Below are 21476 nucleotides of genomic sequence, written 5' to 3'. Positions count from 1 at the left end.
TAAGATGAAGGAATGGACCATTGTATATGAATGTACAAATGGGAAACTTAAAAACTAACCTAAAAGGAACAGTGCAGAGGAAAAACCTTTTACTCTTGAAAATAAAGATCTTTGTTTGTGGTAATCTTTTTGAAGGAGGAAAACATATAAAATTCTACACAGTGCATTAGTGTACATGTCAATCATACCTGTCTACAAACTGAACTATTTTGAGCCAAGACGTGAGGGTGAGGGAGTTTTCCGCCCTCATTTTCAGCGGGCGGGTATGGCAATGGGGCAGAGAATCGAGGGGGAATTCCAAGACAGCGTTCACGCCAGCGGGATTTCCCCACTCGATTGTCAACCCCCCCCCCCCCCCCCCCCGCCAACAACATTATGGGGTCCCATCTGGGGCTACGTCCTGTGGCGGGAGTGGGAAGGGAGAATGTTTCCTGCTGTGCCATATCTTCCGGGCCCTGGGCTCGTTAATTATACGCCTGGGCTTTCACACTGTATTCCGTGGCAGGACGGGCATGATGGCTTATGTCCCACCATCATATTTGGGCACCATATTGAACGGATACCCAACATAACTGACCCATCATTGAGGAAATAATATGGACCTCCTGAAAAAGAAGATGGATCTCATCGACGACACGGAATCTTAAAGGTCCACCTCTAGATGCCATCTCCACCTACTGCTCTGTGGTTTCAATGTTGCAGTATGCCTGCTTTTATCCCTTTGTACTTGGTTGTTTGCATTCTATTCCACACCCCTTTGACTTTTGCGAGCCTCTGCGGTGGTATTACCGTCGATATATTCCTGATTTTAACCCTTTGTACTTGGTTGTTTATAATGAATTTCACATCCCATTGAATCTTACGGACATCTTGATTTTCAGCTGGACTATTTCAAAGGATGCTCAGCTTTGTTTGTTTTTAAACCACTTCACGGCCCATTAATACTAAAGTGCTTCCTCTTTTAGCAGGTATCCTGTCTGAGTACTTTTTTTCACAGTGGGCTTTTTTTCTACACTGAAGTGCTTCCTAGAAAGAGCAGGGATGTAGTCTGAGATCCTTTTTTTAAGACTGGGCCTTTTTCAGATGCCCGAACAGCATGCCTGCATTGGATGACCTTTTCCACCACAGAAGCAGCTGGCAGCACTCAGACATTGAAGTGAAAATGAAAATCACTTATTGTCAGGAGTAGGCTTCAATTAAGTTACTGTGAAAAGCCCCTAGTTGCCACATTCCGGCACCTGTCCGGGGATCGAACCGTGCTGCTGGCCTGCTTTAAAAGCCAGTGATTTAGCCAAGTGAGCTAAACCAGCCCCTGTGCAAGGATTTCTCACTGAGGACCTTCTTGCAGAAATTGTTGAATTCTTCGGATAGATGTGATGACTACACCGGGAGAATTGTGCCCAGTTAAGTTAATGTGAAAGTCACAACAGTTCTTCTGATTTTTATGATGACATACATTTACTAATATATTATTGCATGTTCTAGTTCTGTAATTATATATTTAGAATTACATAGGGTTTGAATTTTAACCATTCTGAGGTTGGAAAAGAGTCAATCTTCAAAAGTAACGCCAGTCTCTCAACCTCCAGCATTTTTGTTTTTTGTTCAGAAGAATGAGTGAAACTATAAAAGTGAGTAAGATTGAAGACTAAGAATTTGTGGGGAGGTGGTGGTGCAGTGATACTGTCACTGGGCTAGTAATACAGGGACTGAGGCTAATGCTTTGGGGATCTGGATTCGAATCCCAATGTGGGAGATGGTGAAATTTGAATTCAACAAAAATCTGAAATTCAAAAAAGTCTTAATTGTTTCTCACCGTTGTCGATTGTTGTAAAAAAAACCCATCACTAATGTCCCTTAGGGAAGGAAATCCGCCACCCTCACCTGATCTGGCCTACATGTGACTCCAGATCAACAGCAATGTGGTTAACTCTGAAATAACCAAGCTGCTTCAATGGCAATTGAAATGAAATGAAAATTGCTTATTGTCACGAGTAGGCTTCAAATGAAGTTGCTGTGAAAAGCCCCTAGTTGCCACATTCCGATGCCATTCCGATGCCTGTTACGGGAATTGAACCATGCTGCTGGCCTGCTTGGTCTGATTTCAAAGCCAGTGATTTAGCCCAGTGTGCTAAACAGCCCCTTCATTGGGCACAATTAGGGATGGGCGATACATACTGTAGCCACCTGGGGTGGCCACGTCCCGATTTCAAAAGGGACACTTGCAAAGAGTACAGGGAAAATGGATAGTGCTTGGAAAACAAGCAGGTGCAAGGTTTGCATGTGGATTGGAACTTGCAGCTCCCAGACAGAACTTTAAAAAAAATAAATTTAGATAACCCAATATTTTTTCCCAATTAAGGGGCAATTTAGAGTGGCCAATCCACCTACCCTGCACATCTTTGGGTTGTGGGGGTGAAACCCACGCAGACACGGGGAGAATGTGCAAACTCCACGCGGACAGTGACCCAGGGCCAGGATTCGAACCCATGTCCTCAGCGCCGTAGGCAGCAATGCTAACCACTGTGCCACCGTGCTGCCCACCCAGACAGAACTGATACTACAAGCCATTAGCATAGTAATGAGCTATCTCCGGGGACAAAAGAGAAACATTTAAGCAATCGGTACCAGGGCAGACTCCCCGGTGCCAGTGGAGACTAAAACAAAGGCAGGCCAACGGTCACCTAGAGCCCGCCCCGTGATCAGGCAATGACCCCTTTATTGGAGAGAATCAATACAAATGATTGGGACATGGTCCAATTAATTGGGGCCAAGTTCAGGAACCGCCCAGAAGGGCGTGAAACCCTTTGGGGTATAAAGAGGAGTCCCCAAAGACAGATCGCTCTCTTCTTCTTCACCTTCATCTTGGCCTTGGCTGTCAGCGACGGAGGCTCGCCAAGCACCAGCCAAGTAAGTCTAAGGTCAACGCACGCTACGAAATAGGCGCTCCTAGCTACTATTCTATACCAGTTCGAAGCCAGCAGTATCAGAACCGGACAACGGCCATTGTTCCTCTGACTGAGTGGGCGCCCAAAGCTAAGTATAGGCTTTTAATAGTAGTTGTAGTTTAGTGAGTAGAGTTTGTGCATGAGTAATAATTGACTGTGTGTGTAAATAAATGTGATTGATTTTAAACTTACTAACTGGTGTATCGAGTCTTTGATCAGTATTCGGTTTTGAACCTTGTGGTGGTATCAAAAGGATACCTGGCGACTCTTGAGCAAAGGTAATTAAAACAGAGCAAATTAAGGAAAGCATAACGAGCAACAATACTGGCCCACAAACGACTATAAAAAAGCGAGAATAAATGTAAGTTAGGATCTGTGGCTGTAGTAAACAGTGATCAGGAAAGTTTACTTTTCCAGAATTTTAACTGTGAGCATCACCACAGGAGATCATCTATAGAGACAATGGGGTGAGTTTGAGCCCACACTCTGTGCCTGTGAGAAACTCGGTACGGGCTCAAAACCCAGAGAGAAACGAAAAACCATGATTCTCTACAGTGTGATGAGTTTTGGAATTTTTACCCCCCCCCCCCCCCGGTCCCCCACTCTGGTGGAATATTGCAAATTGCACCGCGGGAACTTTAAAACATCAGCATGTCGTTAGCGAGCAGTCTCTCCCCCCCAGCACGGAATATTCAGAGGCACCGGCATCATTAATTTGGCCAAGTGTGAGGCACCCAAGGGGATCCCTCGAGACATGCAGAAGTAAGTATCGACCCCGGGGGTAGAGGGACATGCCTGGGTAGTGCCAACCTGTGCCGTGGCAGTGCCAGGCGTGGATCCTAGTGGCAGTCCCAATGGGGGGGGGGGGGGGGGGGAGGGGGCTGTGTATGTGTGTGGGGATTGAGGGGGTTGGTTTGTCCATGATGAATGTTGAGCGGTGGCAGTGAGCTCCCCCGAGACCCCTGTGATATGGGCTGGGGGCAGTTAGACGCCAGCGCTGGTCAGGGCGCCCCGATCTGTTTGGAGTTAGTTCCTGGCTCGGCGAGACCCCACCCTGCCTGAGTGATGGTGTAAACCACACCCACTCACTTTGTTTTGGCGAAAAGGCTAAAAATTCCATGAGAAATCCTGCCGATGTGCCAATGGGATTTGCACCGGTTATCTCACCGGAACTGACACTTCGCCATTTTTGGGTAAGATTCCACCGTAGAGTTTTTGCAGCTCGGAAAGAGGCCCATCGGCCCATCATGTCGGCGCCGATCATCAAGCACCTATCACTCTAATCCATTTTCCAGCACTTGACCTATGTTCTATGTGTTCTATGGCATTTCAAATGCTCATCTAAATACAGATTTGTGTTTTTATATTATAAAGGCAGAAAAAGAAATGAATGATGGAGAAGTGTCCTCTGAACTGACCTTTTTCTGTAGATATCACTTTTAAAATAATAAATTTATAGCTTGATGGATTTCCGTCTGAAATGAATTATGTTTTCATTCAGGTGTTGCCATTAGCTCATGTGAGCAACAACAAGAAGCAGATTACACTTATTAACCCATTGGCCGTGGATCTGGAAAACTACAAACAGAGACTCTTCCAAGCTATCCAGTCCTACGAAAAGTAAGCAGTCAATTGGTGAGGCGTTAGTATTTCCATAAATTAGCAACCAGGTAATACGTGGGAAGAACTTCAGCTCAAGGAGCTCTCTGACCCCCCCTCAACCCTTTCTACAGGAGCAGATCTGACATTGTTCCACCATGTTGATTGCCCTACTCTTTATTCAATCAACAATCATTGAATTTACAATGCAGAAGGAGGCCATTTCGGCCCATCGAGTCTGCACCGGCTCTTTGAAAGAGCGCCCTGTCCAATCCCACACCTCCACCCTATCCCCAACACTAAGGGCAATTTTGGACACTAAGGGCAATTTTAGCATGACCAATCCACCTAACCTGCGCATCTTTGGACTGTGGGAGGAAACCGGAGCACCCGGAGGAAACCAACGCACACACGGGGAGAACGTACAGACTCCGCACAGACAGTGAACCAAGCCGGGAATCGAACCTGGAACCTGGGACCCTGGAGCTGTGAAGCAATTGTGCTAACCACCATGTTACCGTGCAGCTCAGTGTTTGTTAACGTCTTCAACTTCCATCAGCAGTTACTATTACCAAATGGGAATCTGTCATTGAAAATGAAAAGGTCATTCCTTTTGTCATGTTGGACCCTGAGGATTCTCAGTTTACCATCATAGCTCTGTGTTTTTCTAACTTCATTTATTTCTGTAAAACAAATGTGTAGGTTAAGGAATTTGGTTATTTTACTTGCGTTTCTGCGGTATATTCTTATATGGAATTTAGATTGAACTTCCTTGACCTTGTTTCATAGCTCCGTGAATTTAAAATTATTTTGATTGCTCTCTCTGAATCCTTTTCATGATATTTTCTTGCATTATTCTGGCCCCACATGGACACAGAATGTGATGCTCCCCAGTCCTGCTGCTGAAGCAGTAAGTTTGAAATACGACAAATTCCCCGCTTGGTACATTTGTGCCCTATTGAACTCCCCACAATTGACTGTCATTTATAATGCACATCAGGCATCTGGCTTACTGCTGTGAACACATTAAAAGGCTCAAAGGCTGTATTTCTCATTTAAAGGGATTCTAATAATTTACAATGGCTGCATGGAGCAAAAGAAATGCTTTGTTTTATTTTTAAAACATTGCATTAGAAAGCCAATACAGTAAAACAGGTTGTAGACGAGTGATGGAATAGTGGAACACAAAGCCCATTTGATAGCTGATGAAATGGGGGTGCCGCTGCTGGAGATGGATGCTTGACTTGGAAGGGCATCATGCCTGAAAAGTGGTGGTGAATATCACCAGCAATCTTCACACATAACCCTTGGGAATGGATCTGGAAGGATGTTACAGACCTTAACAAAGCCATGTAGCTGAGGCTATCCAATCGTACTGTTTACAAAAAAGATGATGAAGTATGTGGGATGCCAAGCTGTTGCAACATTTAATGCTGGCTCACGCCAAACCCTAACACAGCCGTTTAGCTCTTTCATTGCTTTCCAAGCATACCCATACTCCAGTTGGCCTCATGTTCAAGGTGCAGCTTGCTAAACTTGGCATATGCATTCCCTTTGGATGACGGAGCATATGCAACGTAACGAACGGTCACAAAAATATTCAAGTCATTAAATTTATTTTCACTGGAGAAAAGAAGATTGAAGCAAATCATGATAGTGTTTCTCAAATGAGCAAAATGTACAGATGAAGTTGACATAAGTGGCAGTCAGTACGCTCTCCCTGTATCTGCATGGGTTTCCTCCAGGTGCTCCGGTTTCCTCCCACAAGTCCCGAAAGACATGTTGTTAGGTAATTTGGACATTCTGAATCCTCCCTCTGTATACCTGAACAGGAGCCGTAATGTGGTGACTAGGGGCTTTTGACAGTAACTTCATTGTTAATCGCAGTACGAAGTCTTACAACACCAGGTTAAAGTCCAACAGGTTTGTTTCAAACACTAGCTTTCGGAGCACTGCTCCTTCCTCAGGTGAATGAAGAGGTATGTTCCAGAAACATATATATAGACAAATTCAAAGATGCCAGACAATGCTTGGAATTCGAGCATTAGCAGGTAATTAAGTCTTTACAGATCCAGAGATAGGGGTAACCCCAGGTTAAAGAGGTGTGAATTGTCTCAAGACAGGACAGTTGGTAGGATTTTGCAAGCCCAGGCCAGATGGTGGGGGACGAATGTAATGCGACATGAATCCCAGGTCCCGGTTGAGGCCGTACTCATGTATGCGGAACTTGGCTATAAGATTCTGCCGCCCTGTGCTCACCCCAGTCCAACGCCGGCATCTCCACTTCATTATTAATGTAAGCCTATTTGTGACATTAAAGATTATTAGTATTACTATTTAACTTTTGACAGAGGGCATAAGACTGGTGTATACACTAATATAAATAACCCCCAACAGAAAGTGCTGAAAACATTGAAGGTGTCAGGCAGCTTGTGGGGAAGCAGACACGTTACAATTTCAGGTCCAGACCCTTTATCAGAATGTTTTTACAAAGGAATTTGAATGAATTATCCACCCCTGAATGTGCACTACATGTGAGGCCTTTTGCTCTGGTTTCAGACCTGACCTGACAGGGATCACACTGATCCTTTCAGTGACCTGACTCAACCTGTTGAAAGTCCTTCTGTTTCATTTCAACCTGCCAGCAGCCTTCGGAATCTTGCCAATCATGAGATGTTCCCAACTCTCTTGACCCCGCAATGCATTTACTTTTATCCAGGCCCTGCCTATTGGTATCAAGTACAGACTCGAGAGCTCGGCTTAAAGTCCCACTCCCCTTGATCTTTTGTTGCTTGTCTACTCGCTTTCCGGGGCCAATTCACCCAGCTCATGTACCCCTTGGGCCATCTTCATCTAGTACGTTCTGATCTGATAAAAGCAAAATTACCGCGGCTTCAGGGAATCTGAAGCAAAAACAGAAAACGCTGGACAATCTCAGCAGGTCTGACAACATCTGTGGAGAGAGAAGGGAGCTAACGTTTAGAGTCTGGGTGACTCTTTGTCAAACACACACTTTCTGATCTGCTTGGCCATTTTCAAATTTATTTCATTTTCAGATCCTGGAGCTGTAAGTCATTCATTCATTTCCCTTAGTGGGCTGCGATTGACAGCTTCCACACACACACAGCTTTCAGTCATACTTCATTCATCTTCCTTCACGGTTGTGTAACTCTGAAATGCTCTAATCATAATGTTTGTTAACATCAACCACTTCAAAGAGAGTTCAGTGCTGTCAATTTCCAGCTGAGCACTTCAATATCACTCAAGCGTGAAAGGGTGTCTTTTCTGAGGAGGCTTCCTGACAGGTTTCTCTTTTCTGGGGGACCTGTGAGGGACTCCTTATTTAGGGGTCTGTATGAGGTGGTCTGTGGTGGTGGTGGTGGTGGGGGGGGGGGGGGGGGGGGTTGAGTCACCCCTGTACTTGGGCAAGTTGGGGGGGGGTGTTGCACGTTTTACTATGGGCGTAAAACGCGTTTATTGGAGTGTATTAACACGCCTCCGAGTTCGACGTGTGCTTAACACTACTAGGCTCTGTTCTATGTAATTATTTAGCTCTGGAGTCGCCAGTTGCCGTATAGGCAACGTCACAAGTATTCCAAGGTCAAGTTCAAAGTAATAAAGACGATACACCGATTAGTAAAGTTCAAACGATCAATATTTATTATACAGTTATAATAAATACTCATGCACACACTAAGAGACTAAGCTATAACTAAACTTTAAGTGAACAGAATACTTATCTAACAGGAACAGGCAAGGTCAGAGAACGAGGCCTTCGTCCTGGTTTGGTACTGCAGCCTTCAGCAAGCGTTCTGGTACTTGGGAGTCTAGTGGGCTTGGATCGCGTAGCGAGCGTTGAACTTACGGTTTCGGCGGCTGGTGCTCAACGGCTGGAGTCAGGATGCAAGATGTCAGTCAGAGCCGGAGCACGGGTTTAACAGACCGGGCTCTGTGGGGGATTTGCTTTTATACCCCTCTCTAATGTCCTTGCCCCCTTCTAGGCGGGCTCTACCTTTCGGTACCGATTGGAACGTTTCCAAACGGCTACCTTCGAAATCCTCCAATGCGGGGCTTCCCTCGATGTTGGGGGGTGGTTTCGATATTCTTTACTCTGGTGCCATCCTGTCTGCTCCACCAATTAAGTGCTACATTGAGATGGAAATGTTGCCATTGTGTGTGTCTGGATCTGGGCCGCCTCATCAGGATGTTAAGCGCTTTGCCATTAACACCTTTGGCTTGGAGATCTGCACCTGGCCAGAAAACTGGTTTGCTGCTTGCAAAATGCTAATTAGTTGAGAGCAGGCTGTCTGTTCTCACTAAACAGGCTTCCCCTGCTGTCATCCATTTTAGTTTGGCTCAGTGTCCATTTTGCGTGGCCAGCATGGCTACATTCCCTCCTTGTGATCCTCACAATCATACTATTGTGAAGGATCACCTATGTACTTTGCCTTCCTTGTGTTCTGACCTCTTGCCAGTTCCTGTTCTACTCTGTTCCTAAACTATGGGAGGAAGAGAAAAATTTTTTAACTAACATCTCTACTTGGCCCTATGTCAAAGGGACATGCATTACTACAACTGGGAACCTCTACCTATCACTATTAACCTTAACCTTAACTTAACATTTCATCACTCTAAAATCTTAACCATTCACACCACAACATCACACTTCCCAACTCGGCAGTCGAGTATGGAACAATATAATACATGGCTGAATTTTTATTTACAGAGTGTTGTAATCAGTGAGGGGTTGAGGGGTTTGGTGGAATCCGAAGATGGGGGATTGAACTCTATAGATGGGTGAGGTGCTGGAACGAGAGGCTCTCCTCTTCCATTTCCTCAACCTGAGGGTCTGCACTAGTATGATGAGGATCGCGATCACCAACAGTGATTCGATTATATAGGACATGGAGTACCACGTCATGAATTTAGTACACCAGGTCTGAACCTCGCTGATCAGAGCTGAGCACTGGGGGTTTGCTGTAATTGAAGCATTTACGGTGGGGGTTGTGGGGGAAACGTGTCTTGTTTCCACACATATACATATGACATTAAACAGTAATAAGTGGGCTTCCATCATTTTGCTGTTCTTCTTCTTTCTCTTCCTTCTTCCTCCGGTATTGACAATCCTGGCTTCGACCTCTGTCTCGTCCTTTGAAACCTTTGGGATCAAGCACAGTATCTGTCAATACACAGTTTAAGACCTTTACTTGTTAGTGCATCTGTCTTTCAAAACCCAATTGACCCTTTAAAATGACTGGCTAAGTCACACCCTGTGACTCCCCTCATTTTTTTTCAAAAAGCGAATTTAAAGACCAGCATACACCTAACAATCCTTCCTTCTGCGAGCCGTCTCGCAGGCTTTGCTGATTTACCATCCGAATGTTCCCGGATGTAAATAGCATGTGGGATGGTGGCCGAAGGGCTACCTAACGTAAAATGAAAACAAACTTTGAAACAAACATCCGAATGAGTTGCGTATGGGCCGCGACGGGTACGAGTTGGATGGGATCCCCGGGTAGGGCGTGCTGTGCCATACCCGAGCTTGGCTGACCAAGGGTTGGTTCTCAGACAGGGCGGGTCCTCAGTGCCGTTTGTCCACTGCCTGAGTAACCTGGAAAGAAACGGGTACGAATGTGTTGACCGTGACTTGCAGCCTCTATTTCGCCGAATAGAGGGGCACCTAAAAAAAACCAAGGGAGCCAAGATGCTCCAACTGAGGACATCACTGAAGTTCTCAGAGATATCTGCGGACAAGCTATTTGGCGTGTGGCCTTACAACTTTGGAAAAGATCTCCAATCAAACCGAAGTTCTCAAAAGTATCTGCGGACAAACTAACGTGTATGTGAGGTGGTCACAATCTTTTCAGCTGAAAAGAAGATGTCCATCCTCCAGCTGAACAAAGTACAATCCTGAGACAAACAAACATAAAACGAAGACAAACATACGTGCAGGTTCCATCAGGAAGGACATCGTTTCCCTCAAACGATTCCTATTTTACATCATCTGGACACCTCACTTTGATTCTGCCTCTGTGAACAGGGTCACAAAGGGGTTGCCGTGTCGGGAGTCAGACACCGTGTCGTCCTGCTCTCCCGGATCCCACACCCTTGTGTGGATCAGGCATGCTATTTTGGAATTGTGTGACCGGGGGTCACTCTCGTCATTGCGGACAAGTCTGTATGAGTTGTCCCTGTGCCATTGTGTAGTGTCGAGTGTGTTGTCGGGGTAGTCGGGGTCGGGTGGTGGTTCTGGATTTTTGAGGTAGGTGACTTCCATGGGGTCACTGGAGTCGGGGTCGTAGTTGGTGCAGTGTGGGCTGTATGGCTGTGTGCTGTCGCTGTCTTCAGAGTCAGTGTCAGTCCTGCTGTCTCTGCTGTGGCAGCTTGTGGGCGTGTCGGGGCGTGGTCTGTAGTGGTCTGTGGGCGGAGTCGTGGGCGAGTCCGTTGATGAACTGGTCTGTGAGGGGGATGGTGGAGAAGTGTCTCTGGTGGGCGGGGTGAAGTGTTCTGCTGCATCCAGCAGGACATGGTGAGCATGGTTGGCCTGTGTTCCATATGCCTTTAACTGGTTTATATGGAACCACGCGGTCTTCCCATTAGGATATTTGATCCTGTAAACGGAGGGGCTAATTTTGTCCGAAATTGAGTAGGGACCGGAATATTTTGGAGCCAAAAAACTGCTGGGGTTATAAACAGATAACATTACCTGTTGCCCAACCTGGAATTCTGTGGTGTGTACGGTCTTATTGAAACAGGCAGTACGTTGCTGTCGGCGTTTCCCTAGCTGGACTGCGGCTGCGAGCTGTGCAGACCTCACAGTCTCAACTAGATCTTTAACTGCCTTTTCATGTGTGAGGGCCGTCACTTCGGGGCTTGTCATGTCCAGTCCTAAAAGGAATTCTGTACCTTTCATAGGGCGTCCGGTCATGAGTGTGTGTGGTGTGTATCCTGTCGATGTGGAGACAGTGTTCCTTATGAACATAAGTGCAAAGGGGAGCACTGAATCCCATGTGGAATTATTCTCTTGAACCATTTTCCTAAGGGTAGTTTTTAGGGTCCGATTCATGCGCTCCACAATCCCGCTGGACTGTGGATGATACGCAATATGGAAGTTCTGTTTGATTCCGAATATTGTCAGGACGTTCCTCATGACCCGTCCTGTAAAGTGAGATCCCTGGTCCGAATCGATACTTCGGGGTAAACCCCATCTCGTGAAGATGTGGTGGGTCAGGATCTTTGCAGCTGTCTTAGCTGTGTTTGTTCGTGAGGGAAATGCCTCTACCCATTTGGTAAAGGTATCTATGACCACCAGAACGTATTTATAGCCATTCCTACAAGGGGGCAATGGACCTATAAAATCGATCTGTAGGTTTGTCCAAGGGCCATTAACTGGGCGAGTATGCCGAAGTTGTGCTTTCTTAGAATACCGCTCCGGGTTATTCTGAGCACAAATCAGGCAATTCTCAATGTAGTGCGTTACATCATTCCTGAGATTAGGCCACCAACAGAGTTGCCTGAGGTGCCTCGTTGTTGCATCAATTCCCTGATGCCCGTGTCCGTCATGGAACAAGGCAATCATCTGATTCCTGTCCTGCTGTGGGACCACATAAAGTTGGTCCTTAATGATCACACCCTCATGTGTGGTCAGTGTGTGTTTAAAGTGCTCGTACGCAGGCACAAAGTTTCCCTTGAAAACCTCCCTGAGGTCTCCGTCCTGTTTCTGTGCTGCCACGAGATCTTTAACCTCTGTTTGTGAGACTTGTATTGCGCTCACAGGGGCGCTAGCTGGTGCGCTAGCTGGGGGGGTCCATAAGTGTCCTCGCCTGGAACCTGCCTTAGCCAATGCGTCGGCCTTTACATTCCCAGGGGGTGATGACCTATGGTGGCTGCGAACTTTTATTATGCCGAAGGTCCTGTCCTTCGCTTTCTCTAGGATATGCTGGAGTAAGGGGGCTGATGGAAGGGGTTTTCCGTCTGCGGAGACAAAACCTCGTGTCCTCCACAGGGGCAGAAAATCTGTTAGGCTATTGCATACATATAAGCTGTCTGAATATATGTCTGCTGGGCTGGGGAAAGAATCGGGGTGGTCCACTATATACGCTATGGCTGCTAGCTCTGCTGCCTGCGCGCCTAAGTGACCTGGTAACTTAAGAGCTATCTCTTCGAGAGCGCGCCCCTGCGCGTCCTCTACATAGATGCCGCATCCTGTGATACGCTCACCATTTAAAACTGTGGAGGAACCGTCTACATAAATCCTCAAGGGTCCACACGTGTCTGTGGGCTGGGGGCTTTGTTTTGGGTTCCCTATCTTCCTGGGGGGTGTTTTGGCTAAAAAGGGTCCTGTGTTATGCAGGGGAGCTACAATTTCACAGTCATGGGGCTGTCCGGGGTATTGGAGGTTGTCTGCTAAGTATGTGTGTGTGCGTGTCCGTTTCACTGTAATGTCCTGTCCTTGTAAAAGTAGGGTCCACCTAGCTGCCCTAATCTGGCTAACTGAACCGTCCTTCAGTCGACCGTCTAGTAGTAGCTGTGTGGGTGTGTGTTCGGTTAGAATGGTGATGGGGTTTAGTCCGGTTATGTATGAAAAGTACTGCACTGCCCAGAAGACAGCAAGGAGGTGCCTCTCACAGGCTGAAAATCCTTGTTCTACCGGGTCTAACAGTCGGGAGGCATAAGCCACTGGTCTTAGCTGCTCGTGCCGTTCCTGAAGCAACACGGCCGAGAGGGTCAGATCGGTGCTCGCTACCTCGATTGCGTACGGGGAAAGTTGGTCGGGGACTAGCAGCGCGGGTGCTGCACTAAGGGCTCGTTTCAACTCTTCCACAGCGCCTGTATGCTGCGGAAGCCATTCCCAGGGGGCTCCTTTCTTAAGGAGGTCTGAAAGTGGGGCGGCTTTTGTCGCGAATCCGTCTATGTGGTTCCGACAATAGCCAACCAGTCCTAAAAACGACCGGAGGGCTGAAACATTCTGGGGAAGGGGCAATTTGACAATCGAATCAATTCTTTTGAATTCGATCTCGCGTTTGCCGTGCGTGATGACTGATCCCAAATACATCACTTTACTTTCCAATATTTGGGCCTTTTTCGGGTTAACTTTACAGCCAATTTCAGTTAAGAGTTCCAGGAGTTCGGCCAGAAGCGAAATGTGCTCTGCCTTTGTGTCTGTCTGCAGTAGTAGGTCGTCTACATACTGTACCAGACATTCGGGTCGGGAAAATTTCTCTAATCCACTTGCCAGCTGTCGGTGGAAAATGGAGGGTGAATTGTGGAATCCTTGTGGGAGGCATGTCCACGTGTACTGCTGAGTTTTAAAAGTGAATGCGAATTTGTATTGGCACGCTTTTGCCAATGGTATTGACCAGAATCCGTTACTGATGTCCAATACCGTGAAGTACTTGGCGTTGAGACCCTGCTTGAGCATGGTCTCGGGACTAGTAGCTACCGTTGGGGCTACTGCGGGGGTTACTTTGTTGAGTTCCCGATAATCGATGGTCAGACGCCATGATCCATCGGGCTTCCTCACTGGCCAAATAGGGGCATTGTTGGTGGAGGCTACCGTTCTCAGTACACCTTGGTCCAACAAGCTACCTATAACCTTTTCTATTTCCACCTCTGCCTCGAGGGGAAATCTATATTGCTTTTGCGGTCGGGGGTCCTGTCCGGTAACATGAACTTGTCCAGTCATTCTGCCACAGTCATGACGGTGACTTGCAAATGCTGTCCTGTGTTTGTTTAATAGGGCCTTAATTTGTCTGTCGGTGTGGAGTGTAGTCAGGTCGAATGAGTACTCTCCCACTGCGCTAATCCGATTAGCGTAGTCTCCTACTGTGAGGGTGGCTGGTGCTCTGTCTGATCTAGCCATTCGCCAGACGCACTGGTTCACTGGGTCGAACGACAAGCTGTGAGCGTTCATAAAATCTATCCCCAGGATGTGCTCTGCTGTCCGGGGGAGATTTACTAGAACTACGGGGTGCCTTGTGCTAATGTTCCCTAGCTGAATTGCTATGGGTGCTGTAATGTGCCCCTGCTGCGAGTGTCCGGTGAACCCGCTAAGTCTGATGGTGGAGGTGGTCGGCCACGTGTCTGCGTGTGCCGTGGTTGTGGAGTTAATGGTGGTGCGGGATCCTCCTGTGTCCCACAGTAACTCTATGGGCTTCCCTTTGACTTTTGCTGTGACTACGGGCCTCCCTGATGAGTCCCATAGTGTGTCACAGACCCAAGTGGGGGAGCCCGAACACCGTCAGTTCGTCTCGTCCACATTGGTGGGTCCTGACTGTACTGCTACATTGTGGATGGGTTTTGCTTTACTGCGGTTCAGAGTGCCTGTCTGCTGGCCTCTCTGAGATCGCTGGGGTGCATTACACTCTTTTGCCCAATGCCCTAACTGTCCACAGTTATAGCATTCCTGTCCTTTCTGTTGTGGGCTGCTCTTGCCTTCATTTACCCATGCGGGCTTCTGGTGCTCTCTGACTGCTTGAATATCTGCAGCAGCCTGAGCCTCTTCTGGGGATCTAACTTTTCCTTTTGCCTGAAGCGATTGCTCCCAAGCGCGGGACAATCTTTTCAGGACCCATTTTTCGTTATGGGCCTCTTCTGAGGGGTCATAACTATTGCAAGCGCTCTGTCCTGCTTCTGTTGCGTGTGAGATAATTGTGCGCGTCCACTTAACCATGTTTTCGCGGGTTAAATGCGCTCTATCTAACTGTCCGAAAACTGCGCTGAAATGAATCCACAGCCTTCCTGCGAATGCTGTGGGGTGTTCGGATCTCTTCTGCCTGCACTTATTCAATCCTTCTACGGGGTCACCTCTATTGTGCCCGATGGCATCTAAAATGGCGGTGTGCATCTCCTCTAGGCTGCCTCCTGCCACGTTCTGTGGGTCGGGGAGGGCTGCTACTACGCTCTGGTCTAAACTCAGCACGGTGAGCTTAACCTGCTCTCTCTCATCCAGGCCGTACATGGTAGCCTGCTGTTTTACTTTAGCGAAAAACTGGTGGGGGTCTGCGGTGGGGAGGAACGGAGTGATCTTTTCACAAGCGTCCCTTAGCTGGGTTACTGTTAAAGGGGTGGTGTAAGTTATGTCTGGGGCGCCTTCGGATTCGGCTTTTCTCTGTGTGGTTACGGGATTCATGGGTGCGGTTATGGTCTGAGCTGTGGGGGGTTGGGGTGCCTGTCGTTTCTGCTGAGCTGCGGGCGCACATGTTCCCTGAACATAACGCTGCGCTGTCTCACTTAATTCCTGCCAATCTGGGGCATTTTCCCCATCTAACTGAGCTCCAAAGGTGCTTTGGAAGCCATTCTGCACCGAAAGCAGAGATTGCAGTTCCGCAATCTGTTTCCTGCATTTCGCGTGGTCAACTGTGCTTTGTCTTTGTTCGGTCGTTGCAGCATGGAGTGCTCTCAAAGCTGCTTTGAGATCAGAACATTGCCTCTGCAATGCCTCCACCTGCTTTTCCGATTCCTGTCTTATCAGAACGGCACGTTGCACGTCCTGATAGGCTTTCTCATACTGGGTCTGGGAACTGTTCAGATGAGCTAGACAAGACTGATGAGCCCTCTTGGCATCATCCACCTCTCTATCCTTCTCTGCCAACTTCCCTTTTAATTCCAGGTTCTCCTTCTCGATGTCCCTGACATCGACCTTACTCATCCTATTCCTCTCTTCTAAATCTGTCCGGAGCGTCCTGATGACCTCCTCTGCGCCTCGCAACTGTGCCAAGCAGGACACAATCGCCATCGGCTTGCGTGCTTTACCTAAATTCTTTTTGTGTATTTGAGAGAGGTTCTCCCACCAAGTATGACCTATACTCCCGGGACCTGTCTCCTCATTTGCACAAAACTCTTTCCAAAGGGGCCATCCCTTTCCTTGTAAATATTTGCGGAGTTCCAGCTCCCACGTGGGACACTGGCCTACTCTGCTACTGCTGCTGGTCGCTGCGACCACAAACTTTGCTGGATCCATCAGACGTTCCATTGCCTGCATGGCCATTTCCTCTGACTCTCTTTGTATAATTTGGAACAGGGGGTTGCTGGGGTGGTGTTTCGAGAAAAGGGTACGGCTTACGCTATTTTCCGATCACAAAACTACCGAAAGTTTGTCGCAACAAAAAGCTTTCAGTTTTACCTTACAGCCCTGTTAGTACGCATGCACTAAACACACTTCCGAATTTCGCTTATTATTTTGAACACCTTGAATACTTGTGATCTCTTTCTTTCTCTGCAATTTGGAGTTCTAATTCAAATTTCAGGGTCCTGGACACTGTGGTGTTTCCACTTACAACAGGGTCCCGGCGGATGTCGCCACTAAATGTTGCACGTTTTACTATGGGCGTAAAACGCGTTTATTGGAGTGTATTAACACGCCTCCGAGTTCGACGTGTGCTTAACACTACTAGGCTCTGTTCTATGTAATTATTTAGCTCTGGAGTCGCCAGTTGCCGTATAGGCAACGTCACAAGTATTCCAAGGTCAAGTTCAAAGTAATAAAGACGATACACCGATTAGTAAAGTTCAAACGATCAATATTTATTATACAGTTATAATAAATACTCATGCACACACTAAGAGACTAAGCTATAACTAAACTTTAAGTGAACAGAATACTTATCTAACAGGAACAGGCAAGGTCAGAGAACGAGGCCTTCGTCCTGGTTTGGTACTGCAGCCTTCAGCAAGCGTTCTGGTACTTGGGAGTCTAGTGGGCTTGGATCGCGTAGCGAGCGTTGAACTTACGGTTTCGGCGGCTGGTGCTCAACGGCTGGAGTCAGGATGCAAGATGTCAGTCAGAGCCGGAGCACGGGTTTAACAGACCGGGCTCTGTGGGGGATTTGCTTTTATACCCCTCTCTAATGTCCTTGCCCCCTTCTAGGCGGGCTCTACCTTTCGGTACCGATTGGAACGTTTCCAAACGGCTACCTTCGAAATCCTCCAATGCGGGGCTTCCCTCGATGTTGGGGGGTGGTTTCGATATTCTTTACTCTGGTGCCATCCTGTCTGCTCCACCAATTAAGTGCTACATTGAGATGGAAATGTTGCCATTGTGTGTGTCTGGATCTGGGCCGCCTCATCAGGATGTTAAGCGCTTTGCCATTAACACCTTTGGCTTGGAGATCTGCACCTGGCCAGAAAACTGGTTTGCTGCTTGCAAAATGCTAATTAGTTGAGAGCAGGCTGTCTGTTCTCACTAAACAGGCTTCCCCTGCTGTCATCCATTTTAGTTTGGCTCAGTGTCCATTTTGCGTGGCCAGCATGGCTACAGGGGGAATCCATTAAAATGGTGGGGGGCTAACTTGTGATGTGAGAGGAGGCGGTGGTGGCCGCTAGCTCAAAATGACAGCTTGATAGCGGGATTCCTTCGGGAATCTCCTGTAATCCTTGCCACACATAAATTTGCACGCCAAAGAACAGTGAAGTGCTTCCTGATCTGCGGGCCCAGCGAAATTTCAGCAGAATGGAGAGGAAGTTTGGGTGGGGTGTATGATGGGTAACCAGTTTACTCCCTCGCATTGTTGCAACCTCATTAGAGTTTCACCTGATCTTTACAAAAGTAGTTCTGTACATGCTGGGGTTCAACCATTTATCTTGTGAATAACTCACTGGTAACTTTACTGGTGAGTTTTGCATTGTGCCTCACTTTTGGTATACACTGTCATAATCATAAAAATTAGAGTTTCCAAATCCATTCTTAGATAAGAATTTTCAACACTTTTTTTCTCTTTTGCAAGGCGTCTAAATCTAATTGTGTGGCGAGCACTATCTGAAGAGGAGCGAGATAAGTGAGTAATACCATTCTCTGTAAATCAGCACCCAAACATTTTTGTTGGAAGTGAAATTAGATTTGGATTATTTCTTTTTCTATGTGTGCTCATTCCACGCAAGGTTCGACAGTAATAAACCAATCTCATTTGGAGACCATAAGGAGGCCACACTGCAGGCACTGGACAGACTGGGCTGGCCTATTCCTCAGGAAGATATTACACTGTTAGAGGACGAAATTCAGACTGGTTATTCGTATGAACAGCAGGCTTCAGACCTCCAGAAAGCTGCCAAAGTAAAGGTTTGTCAATCTTGTTCAGGATTCCAGAGTGATGACTGAACACAAAACTGGATATATTTTTCCAAAGGATTTGAAATAGTTTACTTCATAAAGGTTAAATCTCATAGAGAATTGCCCTTGCAGTCTAAAATTGGGATTAAGGAAAGATTGAACCAAAGTGCCCCATCAGAAAAAAATGCTTAATTGATCAATATAGTTACTTCACTGGCAACATAGGAAAAGAAGTGAGTGACTTTAGGAAAATTTGGATCTAATTACTCACAAATGTGGAGCTGAATAATCAGAAACGGCAGCACGGTAGCACAAGTGGTTAGCACTGTGGCTTCACAGCGCCAGGGTCCCAGGTTCGATTCCCCACTGGGTCACTGTCTGTGCGGAGTCTGCATGTTCTCCCCATGTCTGTGTGGGTTTCCTCTGGGTACTCTAGTTTCCTCCCACAGTCTAAAGACATGCAGGTTAGGTGGATTGGCCATGCTAAATTGCCCTTAGTGTCTAAAGTAGGTTAGGAAGGTTTATTGGGTTACAGGGATAGGGTGGAAGTGAGGCCTTAAGTGGGCTGGTGCAGACCCGATGGGCCGAATGGCTTCCTTCCGCACTGTATGTTCTGTGTTCTAAATATTGTAAATATTTGGTTTCTTGGTGACCACTTGTTGTAGATGTTTACACCTCAAACATATACACCAGTGATCTTCACAGAGTTTACAAGCCCACTGACTTCAAAATCCGAGGCGCAACTTTCACACCAGCGCAAACAATTTGCTTTGCTTGATGGCACATGGGAAAATAATATTCAACGGAGAGAATATACCAAAGACAAGGGTAGTTCATGTGTTTGCTGTTATTTTCACCATGCAGATTCATTTCATGATGTTACTTTCCAATATGCTCATTTTCCATAACAGCACAATAAATACAAGACTTTTTAAAATTTTGTTCTTTGGCTGTGGCCATTGCTGGCAAGATCAACTTTTATTCCCCATTCCTCTGCCTGTTTCTTGATGTGGTTTGAATGGCTTACTGAACCACTTTGGAGAGTTGTTACAGTGGGAATGGAGTCACATATACACTAGAATGAATGAGGAGTGCAGGTTACCTTCCCTGAAGCATATCTCTAACCTAGCTGGGTTTTTATAACAATTCAATAGTGTCATGGTCACTTCTTTAGTGACGGCAGCTTCTTCCTTCCAAATCTAATAGAAATAGAATTTAAATTCTGAAATTGCCCTGGTGTTAGCTGTGGTAGCTTTCTTTCCTCCGAGTCCGAAGTTTCTGGATTCATATCCTAATCTAGGGCTTGAGCACAGAAATCTGGGCTAACACTCGGTTTAGTATTGAGAGAGCACCGCGCTGTTGGAGGTGCCATCAGACGAGGTGGTAAACTATGGCCTGCGTCTATCCTCTCAGGATATAAAAATCCCATGGTACTATTTTGAGGAAGAGCAGGGGAGTATCCTAGCCAATATCTGTCCCGTGACCAAGATCACAAAAACACAGATAACCTGGTCATTATCATTTTGCCGCTTGTGGAGGCTTGCCACTGACAAACTGGCTGCCACATTAACAGTGACTACATTGCAAAAATGTTTCAAAATCTGTAAAGCACTTTGGGACGTTGATACGAAAAATGCTATGTAAATCTTTCTTTTTCTTTTGATTGTGGGATTTTAACTCTAGTTACATGGCTTACTTAGTCCAGGCCTCTTGATTAGTCATCTATTAATATAACCATTGTGCTACCATACCCATCATGTATTTGTCTTCAATATAACTGCATTTTCCTCATCGGAACTCATCCTATTCTGTTATCACAGTATTAGTCATGTGGAGTATCTCCACAGAGAAACCGGCATTAAAAATTGTCTCTTTCATGTCCTCAGACTGTGCCACAGCTCCTCATAGCCAAGGGGAGGTGGTGGTGTAATGATAACATCACTGGACTTATCCAGGGGTATCCGGGGGTGTGGCTTCAAATCCCACCATGGCAGCTGGAGGACTTTGAATTAATTCAGGAACAAATCTGGGATAGAAAAAGCTAGTCTCAGTAACGATGAGCGTGAAACTGTCATCGGTTGTCATAGGAACCCATCTGGTCCACTAATGTCTGTCTTGTTATGCTCTTGGCGTAGCATAAGCGGCTTCCTTGATGTGCACGCTGACAAAGGAAGGTTCAGACGTGGAGATAACTTCAACACGTTTATTGAACTATTTACAATTCTATTACTTAGGTTCGCCACTACTGTTAATCCTTCTATAGCTACTCAGACTGACAAATCAGTCTGCTACAATCCACATGGTGGGTGTGATATTGAATCAACCCTGTGTCTCTACTCACTGACTGTCTCCACTGGAAAGAGGAAGATCATGTGTACTGTGTCCTTTATATATGGGTTGGTGTAATGCCCCCCTATGGTAGTGTCACCTCTGTGTGTATCGTGAATGCCCATTGGTTCGTGTCCTATCTTACTGACCTATTGGTTGAGTGTCTGTGTGTCATATCTCTGGTGCTCCCTCTAGTGTCTAGCTAGTCTACGTGTATTTACATTAACCCCTTGTGTATCTACAGTGATGCATATCACCACAATGTCCTTTAGGGAAGGAATCTGTCTGGCCTGTGTTGAACTCTAGATCCACGGTAATAGAACATAGAACAGTACAGCACAGAACAGGCCCTTCGGCCCTCAATGTTGTGCTGAGCCATGATCACCCTACTCAAACCCACATATCCACCCTATACCCGTAACCCAACAACCCCCCCCTTAACCTTACTTTTATTAGGACACTACGGGCAATTTAGCATGGCCAATCCACCTAATGTAATTGACTCTGAACTGGCCTAGTAAACCACTCAGTTTACGAGCAAGAAAAGTTGGCCT

At 46.6% G+C, this 21476-nt stretch overlaps 1 protein-coding gene across 1 annotated transcript in view; it reads left to right on the top strand.

Moving 5' to 3' along the window:
• LOC119977805 (von Willebrand factor A domain-containing protein 3B-like) overlaps positions 1–21476 on the top strand; it is a 240759-nt gene that overhangs the window by 143156 nt on the left and 76127 nt on the right. Inside the window, 3 exon segments of the mRNA XM_038819030.1 lie at positions 4450–4568; positions 18272–18322; positions 18426–18603. Of these exon segments, the coding sequence (XP_038674958.1) occupies positions 4450–4568; positions 18272–18322; positions 18426–18603 (348 nt within the window).

This window comes from Scyliorhinus canicula, chromosome 14 (assembly GCF_902713615.1).
Source record: "Scyliorhinus canicula chromosome 14, sScyCan1.1, whole genome shotgun sequence".
NCBI classification, from domain to species: Eukaryota; Metazoa; Chordata; class Chondrichthyes; order Carcharhiniformes; family Scyliorhinidae; genus Scyliorhinus; species Scyliorhinus canicula.
Note: the sequence above shows the minus strand (reverse complement) of the source record. Positions and strands in the feature narration are given on the sequence as shown.